The sequence below is a fragment of the Callithrix jacchus genome, chromosome 11 (genome assembly GCF_049354715.1).
Source record: "Callithrix jacchus isolate 240 chromosome 11, calJac240_pri, whole genome shotgun sequence".
NCBI lineage: Eukaryota > Metazoa > Chordata > Mammalia > Primates > Cebidae > Callithrix > Callithrix jacchus.
Genome location: NC_133512.1, coordinates 3,901,735 through 3,913,912, shown reverse-complemented (window position 1 = coordinate 3,913,912; position 12,178 = coordinate 3,901,735). Strand labels below are relative to the sequence as shown.

Below are 12,178 nucleotides of genomic sequence, written 5' to 3'. Positions count from 1 at the left end.
TGTTCCCTTCCCTGTGCCTAAGTGTTCTCATTGTTTATCACCCACCTATGAGTGAAAAGAAACACACGGTTTTTGGTTTTCTGTTCTTGTGTCAGTTTACTGAGAATGGTGGTTTCTAGATTCATCCATGTCTCTATAAAGGACACGAACTCATTGTTTTTTATGGCTGCATAGTGTTTCATGGTGTATATGTGCCACGTTTTCTTTGTCCAGCCTATGACTGATAGGCATTTGGGTTGGTTCCAGGTTTTTGCTATCATAAACAGTGCGACAACAAACATACGTGTGCATGTGTCTTTGTAATAGAACGGTTTATAATCCTTTCATTTATGTGTTTGTAGTGTTTCCAAAATTCCTTTTGCTGCTGATTTCTAGGTTTTTTTGTTCACCATGATCAGAGAAGATACATGATATTGTTTCAATTTTTAAAAAATGTTTTAAGACTTGTTTTGTGACCTATCACATTGTCTGTCCTTGAGAATGATCCATTTGCTGAGGAGAAGGGTGTGTATTCTGTAGCTGTTGGATGAAATGCTCTGTAAGTATCTGTTAGGTCCTTTTGATCTATAGTGCATATTAAGTCCAGTGTTTCTTGTTGATTTTCTGTCTAGATGATCTGTCAAGTGCTGTCTAGATGATCATCTAACAGAAAATATATATAATTATTTTCTACCAGAAAATAATTCAGGTAGATAACAATTGTAAATATATATAAATACATATATACATACACAAATACATACATACATACACACATACACATAGATACATACACACAAATACACATACACACACATGCGCACATGCATACACGCACACACGCACACATGCATACACGCATGCATACATATACACATACATGCATACACATACATACACACATATATACACATACGTACACATACACACAAACACGTAAACGCATACACACACATACACACGCGCATACATACACGCCTGCACACAGACACATACATACACATATGCATACATGCACACAGGCATACAAGCACACATACATGCATATATGCACACATGCATACACACGCATACGCGCAAACATGCATACACGCACGCATACACATACATACATACACAAACATACACATACATGCATACACGCATACATATACACACATACGTATATACACACATACACATACACATTCACACGTACACATACACGCACACACATGCATACACACATGCATACACACATACGCATACATACACGCATGCATACATACATACACACGCATACGCGCAAACATGCATACACGCACGCATACACATACATACATACACAAACATACATGCATACATATACACACATACATGCATACACGCATACATATACACACATACGTATATACACACATACACATACACATTCACACGTACACATACACGCACACACATGCATACACACATGCATACACACATACGCATACATACACGCATGCATACATACACGCATACATATGCACACATACTCATATGCATGCATACACGCACGCATACATGCATACAGATGCCTATACATACACACACATATATATACATACACGTACACGTATACACAGATACACGCACACATACACGCATGCATACACACGCATACATATATGCACATACACACATACACACACGGAAACGCATACACGCATACACATACACGAAAAAATACACACGCATACATACACGCACCACACATACACGCACCACACATACACGCATACATGCATTCACACACATGCACATACACACATGCATACATACACATACACGCGTAAACACGTACACGTATACATACGCATACATATACACAAATACACGCATACATACATATACGCATACACACACGCGTACACATACACGAAAATACACATATACACACACATACACATACACATGCATACATACACATCACATACATACACATACACGCACACACGCATACATACATGCATACATGCATATACACATACACATACATATATACACATACACAAATATACCTATATACACATACATATACATATATACACATACACATATATACACACGTACACGCACACATACACATACACGCATACATACGCGCACATACACGCCTACATGCACATGCTCATACATGCATACGCACGCATACACACACATTCACATACACGCATACAGATACACACATTCACACATACACATAAACACGCATACAGATACACCCATGCATACACAGACACACGCACATACGCATACATATACGCACATACATGCATACATACACGCATATACACACACGCATACATGCACACATGCATGCATACATACACATTCACATAAATGCATACATATACACATACATGCATACATACATATATACACATACATACATATATACACACATACATACACACATATACACATACGTACACGTACACACATAAACACGTAAATGCATACACACACATGCGCATACATACACGCATGCACACAAAGACACACACATATGCATACATGCACACATGCATGCATACATACACGTATACATGCATATATATACACACATACATACACGCATACATGCGCACACGCATACATGCACACATGCATACACACGCATACGCGCAAACATGCATGCACGCACGCATACACATACATGCATACATGCATACACGCATACATACATATACACACATACGTATATACACATACACACACATACACATTCAAACGTACACATACGCGCGCACACACACACACAGGTGCATACACACACATACACACATACGCATACATACACGCATGCATACATACACGCGTACATACGCATACATACTCATACGCATGCATACACGCACGCATACATGCATACAGATGCATATACATACACATATATACATATATACACGTACACGTATACAGATACACGCACACATACACGCATGCATACACACACGCATACATACATATATGCACATACACACATACACACGCAAACGCATACACGCATACACATACACGAAAAAATACACACACATACATACATGCACCACACATACACGCATACTTACATGCACACATACACATTCACATACACGCATACAAACATATATGCACATACACACACGCATACATGTATTCACACACATACATACACATACACGCGTACATATATACACACATAAACACGTACACGTATACATACGCATACACATACATACACAAATACACGCATACATACATATACGCATACACACATGCATACACATACACGAAAAAATACACATACACATACACATATACACATACACACACATCACATACATGCATACATGCATATACACATACATATATACACATACACAAATATACCTATATACACATATATACACATACACATGTATACACATACACGTATATACACACGTACACGCACACATACACATACACGCATACACACATATACGCATACATACACGCATACATATACGCAGATACATGCATACACACACGCACATACATGCATACATACGCGCACACGCACGCATACACACATACACGCCTACATGCACACGCACGCATACACACACACGCATACACACATTCACATACACGCATACATATATATACACATACACACACATAAACACGCATACAGATACACCCATGCATACACACACGCAAACACATACGCATACATATATGCACATGCATGCATACATACACGCATATACACACATGCATACATACACACGTACACGCACACATACATGCATACATATACACGCATACACGCACAGATGCATACATGCACATACATACACAAGTATACATATATATACATACACACATACATATACACATACACGTATATGCACATACATACACACATACACATATATACACATTCACATATGCACACACACACGCACACGTACACGCATACATACACGCATACATACGCATACATAGTACACATATACATACATACGCACATAGATACATGCATGAATACACATACGCACATATATACACGCATACGCATACATACATACACATACATACACACATACATATATGCATACATACACCTACACACATGTACGCATACATATACGCACATGCACGCATACACGCTTACACAGCTACATATATACATACATATACATATATAAACATGTACACGCATGCACACACGCATGCATACACACGCATACACCACATATACGGATACCTACATACACATATATACACATACCTACTTGCACACACGCATGCATACACACACATACACATACGCACATACATACATATGCATACCTACATGCATACATAGATGCATACATGCACATATACTCATACACACATACACACATGCATACATACACATATATACACACATACACGTACACGCGCACATACACATGCATACAGACGCGCACACAGGCATACAGACATGCATACACACACATTCATACACACATACACACACGCATACATACACGCATACGTACACGCACACACACGCATACATACACGCACACACATATACACATACACGCGTACATACACACATACACATGTACACATGCACATATGCACATACACATACATACTCGCATACATACACACGTATACGCATACATATACGCATACATATATGCATACATATACGCATATACACATATGCATACATACACATACATGCATACATACATACACGCATACACACACATACATACACATATACCTATACATATACATACATATATGCATACATTCATACATGCATACACACATGCATACACACACAAACACGCATACATATACATGCATACATACACATATGCGCATACATACACATACGCACATACATACACACATACGCACACACGCATACTCACAAGTATACATACACACACATACATATACACATACATATGCACACACATATACATATATACACATACACATATACACACATATATACACATATATGTACATATACATACATATGTACATATACATACACATGCTCAGATACACATATACATATGCATATATACACATACATATATACATATACATATATACATATATATACATACACGTATATATACACATATATATACCTGTATATATACACATCTATACATATATATACATGTATATTCATATATATACACACATATATACATATATACACATATATACCCATATATATACGTATGTATATATATATATTTACAATTGTTATATACTCTACCTGAATTAACCCCTTTATCATTATATAATTTTATTTGTCTCTCTTTATAGTTCCTGTCTTGTAATCTAGTGTGTCTAAGTATGGCTGTTCCTACTCTTGTATGATTTTCATCGGCATGGAATAGAATTTTGCATACCTTTGTTTTCAGTATGTGTGTGTCTTTGTAAGAAAAGTGTGTTTCTCGTAGGTAACAGATTCTTACAATTTTGTTTTCTTACTCAGCCATGCTTTGTGTTTTGGTTGGAGAGTTTAGACCGTTTACGTTCAGTGTTGCTATTGGTAAGGACTTGCCCTGCCATTATCACTTGTTTTCTCGTTGTTTTGTGGTCTTCTCTTTCTTCCTGTTTTTCTTTTATTAATGGTGGTTTTCTTGATGGTGTGTTTTAATTTATTGCTTTTTTTTTTGTATATCCCCTCTATGTTTTTAAACTTGAGGTCACCATGAGGCTCGCCAATAGTATCTTATGACCCGTTATTTTAAACTGTTGACAACACTGATTGCATAAACTAACAAATAAGCAAAAGGAAAACTAATAAAAATTCTAAACTTTAACTTCATCTCCCCACTTTTTACCTTTTGGTTGTTTCTATTTATATCTTATTGTACTGCCTCTGACTTGAAAAGTTGTTGTGTGTGGTTTTTTTTATTGGTTCATCCTCTTGTCTTTCTACTTATCATATAAGTAGTTTGTATACCATAAGTCCACTGTTATAATACTCTGTGTTTCTCTGTGTACTTACTACTACCAGTGAGTTTTGTACCTTCCAATTATTTCATTCTCATTCATGTTCTTTTCTTTCAGATTGGAAAACTCCCTTTAGCACTTCTTGTAGATCAGGTCTGGTGTTGATGAAATTTCACAGCTTTTTTTTTGAGATGGAGTCTGGCGCTTGTTGCTCAGGCTGGAGTGCAGTGGTGCTATCTGGGCTCACCGCAGTCTCTGCCTCCTGGGTCCAAGCAATTCTCCTGTGTCAGCCTCCTGAGTAGCTGGGATTACAGGTGCCCCACAAGCATGCCTGGCTAATTTTTGTAGTTTTGGTAGAGATGAGGTTTTACCATGTTGGGTAGACTGGTCTCAAACTCCTGACCGCAAGTAATCCCCCTACCTCTGCCTCCCAAAGTGCTGGGATTACAGGCATGAGCCACTACTCCCAGCCTACAGCTTTTGTTTTTCTGGGAAAGTATTCTGCTTTAGGTTTGAAGGATATTTTCTCTGGATACACTACTCTAGGGTAAAAGGTTTTTTTCCTTCACTTTAAATACGTCATGGCATGCTCTTCTGGACTATACTTTCCACTGAAAACACTACCACTGGATGCATTAGAGCCCCACTATATGTTATTTATTTTCTCTTTTAGGGTCCTTTGTTTATCCTTGCCCTTTGGGAGTTTGATATTAAATGACTTGGGAGTTAGTCTTTCAGTTAAATCTGCTTGGTGTTCTATAATCTTCTTGTACTTGAGCACTGATATTTTCTCTACCTTTGAGAAGTTTTCTGTTATATTTTTGAATAAACTTTCTACTGCTCTCTCTCTACCTCCTCTTTAAGGCCAATAACTCTTAGATTTTCCCTTTTAAGGCTATTTCTAGATCTCGAAAGTATGCTTCATTATTTATTTATCTCCTTTAACTGTGGATTTTCAAGTAGGCTGTCATCAAGCTCACCAATACTTTCTTCTGCTTAATCAATTCTGTTCAGAGACTGATGCATTCTTCAGTATGTCAGTTGCATTTTTTAGCGCTAGAATTTCTGCTTGATTTGTTTGTTGACTTTATCTGATAAGATTACCAATTCCTTCTCTGAATTTCTTTGAGTTTCTTCACCACTATTTTTAATTCTCTGAATTCTCTGTCTGAAAAGCCACATCTCTCTCTCCTTCCAGGATTGGCTCCCTAGTGCCTTGTTTAGTTTGGTGAGGTCATGTTTTCCTGTATGGTCTTGATGCTTGTGGATGTTTGTCAGTGTCTGGGCATTGAAGAATTAGGTGTTTATTTCAGTTTTTGCAGTCCAGCCTTGTGAGTACCCATCCTTCCTGGGAAGGCTTTCCAGAGTGCTGTGATTTAAGTTTCTGGCCACTGCAGCTGTATCTGCTCTAGGAGGTGCCCCATGCCCAGTAATGCTGAAGTTGTTGCCGACTCTTAGAGGTGCTACCTTGCTGGTCTTGGATAAAATCCAGAATTCTCAGGATTAACAGGCAGAAGCCCTTGTTCTCGTCCCTTACTCTCTCCCATATGGAGCCCCCCGCTCTCTCTCTCTCTCTCTCTGTGCTAAGATGCCTGGAGCTGGGGGTGAGGTGACATAAGTACCCCTGTGGCCACCACTACTGGGAATGTGTTGGGTCAGACCTGAAGCTAGCACAGCTCTGGGGCTTGCCCAAGGCCCATTGTAACTACTGTCTGGCTACCACATATGTTTGCTCAAGGATGTAGGGCTCTACAGTCAGCAGGTGGCAAAGCAAACCAGGCTGGTGACCTTCCCTTCAGGGTGGCAAGATCCCCCAGGTCATAGTCAGGTCCAGAGATGCTGGTGTCCAGGAGCCAGGGCTTGGAGTCAGACACCTTAGAAATCTGCCTGACGCTCTATTCTACTACAGCCGAGCTGGTGCTGAAACCACCAAACTCCTTACCACCCTTCCTTCCCCTTTTCCCAGGTAGAGGCATCTCTCCCCATTTCCACCACTACCACAGGCCCATGGGAGGTACTGCCTGGCTACTGCCAAGATCCACTTAAGGCCCAAGGGCTCTTCAGTCAGCTTGTGGTGAGTGCTGCCAGGCCTGGGACTCACCCTTCAGGGCAGTGGGCTCTTTTCCAGCTTAGGGCAGGTCCAGAAATGTCATCCAAGGGCCAAGGCCTGGAATCAGAGACCACAAGAGCCTGCTTGGTGCTCTTCCCCACTGTGGCAGAGCTGGTACTCACGCTGACTTTTGTTCTTATGAAGTTGCTTTTTTGTAGGTGGTTATCAAATTTGATGTTCCTGAGGGAAGGATGATCAGTGGAGACTTCTATTTGGTCATCTTGCTCCACCTCCTCTCCAACATACAGATTTTTACTGTAGATCTGAATAGTATGTCTTGTCTTTATTACTGATTATCTTGTGCTGATTAAAAATAACAACCTTCACAATTGTATAATTGTTTTTTATACAAAAGTACCAGGAAGTAAGCATTTGGTCTTCTGTAATTCAGGTTCACATGTTAGCGGTAAGTTTTAAAGAAAATCAAAAGTTAAACATTTTATTGAAGAATGTAGTCTTTTTTTTTTCAGATGCTGTCTTTGCAGGTGCCATGCCTACAATGGCAAGCGTCAAGCTGTCTACACTTCATCCCATTGTGAATCATCCACATTACGAGGGTGCAGACTTAAGGTTGGTGGCTGATGAATATTCATCTAGACTCACTTGCTATTTACTATTAATTCTTAGGAACTGGGAAAATTTTTACACACACACACACACACACAGAGTCATTCTCATTTTAATGCTGGAAGTTAAAGTATCTATCCAGAAATGGTAATACATACCTCTTACCTCTGAAGCAAGCAGACCTCCGAAAACTGAAAAAAAAAAATCCAGTTTTTCCCAAAGTGACAATTGTGTCACATATTTACGATGTGTGTGTGTATTCCAGTAAAGCTCCTCGGTAGTTGGAAGAGGAGGTAGGATGGACCACATGCCCCACTCTGATTTAAGAAATGATTTCTAGATCTTACTGGTGGCCAGTGACTAGCTTTTTGTGACAACTAGAAAAGTACATGAAAGTTGCTATTATATTTTATGTGCTTTTATGAAAATTTATTTTTGCCAGTCAATTATGAGAACTCTAGTTTCCACTGAAGTCTAAAAGTTTTGTTTTCCTTAACTTGCTGGTTTGAAAAATTATTTTGATTATGCTAGTAGTTGTCAGGCTAATCTTTTCTCAAAGTGGATTTTTGGCCTATTGTTAGAGGCAAATCTTTAAATTGTTTTAAAATTTTAGGTCTGCTGTCTAGGAGTGAGAGCCTGGAGTCAGACCCCTTAGAAATGTACCTGATGCTCTGTTCTACTGCAGTGAACTGGGATGGAAACCACTGTGGTGACTGAGCATCGCATATGCTTGAAATTCTAAGCAACATACAGTGCATAAGTGATAATTTGTCAGGACTTTGTAAGAGCTCCCAGTTATGGTCAAGTCACCTATTGTGTCATATTTTGGTGACCATCCCCATTTCTCAAGATTCTGTGAAGGTGTTTTCCTACCTGTTCTGACATCCCGGTTGCCCACTGTCTAAGTGTTCTACCTGATACACTCAGCTTCAATGCATGTGTTTGTCAGAGCTCCTTTGGATGAAATTAAGCATTGAAAGATTTCTTTTCACTACATTCAGTCTCTTTCAGAATATATTCTCTGATAACTCTGAATTATGAGTAGCAAATTTTATCCTGACCTGCTCTCTGCTGCCCTGTACAACTTTAGGCTAGTTTATATACTGATAAGCAGTATATGCAAAATTAAAACTGCTGTAAGTTTTATTACATTCAAAATATAAGTAGGAATGTGGAAACTGCCATCCCCAAAATAGTTGATGCTGTTTTGAGCCATGTATATCAATATTCTATCCAGCGAGTATTAAGATTTCAATTTGCTAGTAAGATTTTTTTTAGCCTATTCTATTATCATTTATTGTAAAATCTTTTAAACTATTGTTTAAATTTGAAGGGCCCGGACAAAAATAGTTTATTCTACATATAGTCGAAAATCTGCCAAAGAAGTAAGAGATAAATTGCTGGAGTTACATGTGAATTATTATGTTTTAGAAGAGGCATGGTGTAGTGTGAAAACTAAGTGAGTATTAACCCTATGCTATTTGATATGGTACATTTTTAAGCCACAAATGTTTTACTTTATTACAGTAGTCCTGATTCTTTAAGAATTTTTATTTTAAATTAATCAATATTATCTTGGTATCTTAAATTATTTCATCTAGAGAAGTAAAATTATACTATCAATGAAGTAGAATTTAATTCCAAACATTATTGTGTATTTTAATATCCTGATTTTTCAATTTAATTAACATCTTCCACTTAGGTTTATTCATAATTTTTGGAATATTTATGAAAATTTTTTTAGATATCTGAAATGTGGATTTGAATTTACAACAAAGTGAGATATTAGTATTCTGTACTATAGCTGAATTATATTGGATTTGTAAGACTTAAAATAAAAGTGACAAAACCCAAAATGTCATAATAAGAAAAACATTCCTAATTAAAAATTTTAAATATCACAATTTGGAATCTCTAAAAATCACAAAATTCTAAGATGTGTAATGGATCTTTGGAGACCTTTGTTTAGACTCCTAAGCAAAGATATTAGCTGCTGCACACGACAGGAAATTCAGGCACATCGTCTCCTAGAACAACACATTGGCAATCAGAACAAACAGGTGCTACAGTAACTTCCATATACCATTTACAATGTGCAGGAAGCTTCAGAGACAGGAAAGTCAGGCACATTGTCTCCTAGAGCAACACACTGGCAATCAGAAGAACAAACAGGTGCTACGGTAACTTCCATATACCATTTACAATGTGCAGGAAGCTTCAGAGACAGGAAGTTCAGGCACATTGTCTCCTAGAACAACACACTGGCAATCAGAAGAACAAACAGGTGCTACGGTAACTTCCATATATCATTTACAATGTGCAGAAAGCTTCAGAGACAGGAAGTTCAGGCACATTGTCTCCTAGAGCAACACACTGGCAATCAGAAGAACAAAATAGGTGCTACGGTAACTTCCATATACCATTTACAATGTGCAGGAAGCTTCAGAGACAGGAAGTTCAGGCACATTGTCTCCTAGAGCAACACACTGGCAATCAGAAGAACAAACAGGTGCTACAGTAACTTCCATATACCATTTACAATGTGCAGGAAGCTTCAGAGACAGAAAGTCCAGGCACATTGTCTCCTAGAGCAACACACTGGCAATCAGAAGAACAAACAGTTGCTACGGTAACTTCCATATATCATTTACAATGTGCAGAAAGCTTCAGAGACAGGAAGTTCAGGCACATTGTCTCCTAGAACAACACATTGGCAATCAGAACAAACAGGTGCTACAGTAACTTCCATATACCATTTACAATGTGCAGGAAGCTTCAGAAACAGGAGAGTCAGGCACATTGTCTCCTAGAACACACTGGCGATCAGAAGAACAAACAGGTGCTACAGTAACTTCCATATATCATTTACAATGTGCAAGAAGCTTCAGAGACAGGAGAGTCAGGCACATTGTCTCCTAGAACAACACACTGGCAATCAGAACAAACAGGTGCTACGGTAACTTCCATATATCATTTACAATGTGCAGGAAGCTTCAGAGACAGGAAGTTCAGGCACATTGTCTCCTAGAACAACACACTGGCAATCAGGAGAACAAACAGGTGCTACGGTAACTTCCATATATCATTTACAATGTGCAGAAAGCTTCAGAGATGCAAACTAAAGAGAAAGTATGACCGATACTCTGAAAAAAATAAGCTAACAGAAATCAAGTAGGTCCAGATGTTGGATTTAGCAGCCAAAGACTGCAAGGCCATGACTACAAATAGGTTCAAAGGCTTAAGAAAAATATAGTCGATGAATTAAAAGAACTCATGGTGTCCATGAGTGAAGAGATAGAGAATCTCAGCAGAGAAATGGAAACACTCTAGCCCCCGTGGAAATTCTAGAGCTGAAAAGTACAATAAATGAAAATGTACTCAACAACTAGTTTGAGATGAAAACAAAACATTTCAACAGAAAATTCAGTGAATTTGAAGGCAGATCAAGAGAAAATAGTTAATCAAAAGAACAGGAAGCAAAAAGACTGAAAAATAACCAAAGCCACAGACCTATGTAACATTAAGTAGTTCAACACATAATTTTAGTAC

At 38.3% G+C, this 12,178-nt stretch overlaps 1 protein-coding gene, 1 long non-coding RNA gene and 1 pseudogene across 5 annotated transcripts in view; 2 read left to right on the top strand and 1 right to left on the bottom strand.

Annotated features, from left to right (window-relative positions):
* The window catches only part of LOC144578313 (uncharacterized), a 118,066-nt gene that overhangs the window by 33,411 nt on the left and 72,477 nt on the right, over positions 1 to 12,178 (bottom strand). The gene's annotated exons all lie outside the window — the stretch shown is intronic.
* DPY19L2 (dpy-19 like 2) overlaps positions 1 to 12,178 on the top strand; it is a 104,020-nt gene that overhangs the window by 76,628 nt on the left and 15,214 nt on the right. For all 4 annotated transcript variants that reach the window (XM_078342195.1, XM_035253150.3, XM_035253151.3 and 1 more), the window contains 2 exons: positions 8,533 to 8,632; positions 9,963 to 10,088. In XM_078342195.1, coding sequence (XP_078198321.1) covers positions 8,533 to 8,632; positions 9,963 to 10,088 — 226 coding nt within the window. The remainder of the gene's footprint in view (positions 1 to 8,532; positions 8,633 to 9,962; positions 10,089 to 12,178) is intronic.
* LOC144578295 (uncharacterized) lies at positions 2,134 to 5,422 on the top strand (annotated as a pseudogene).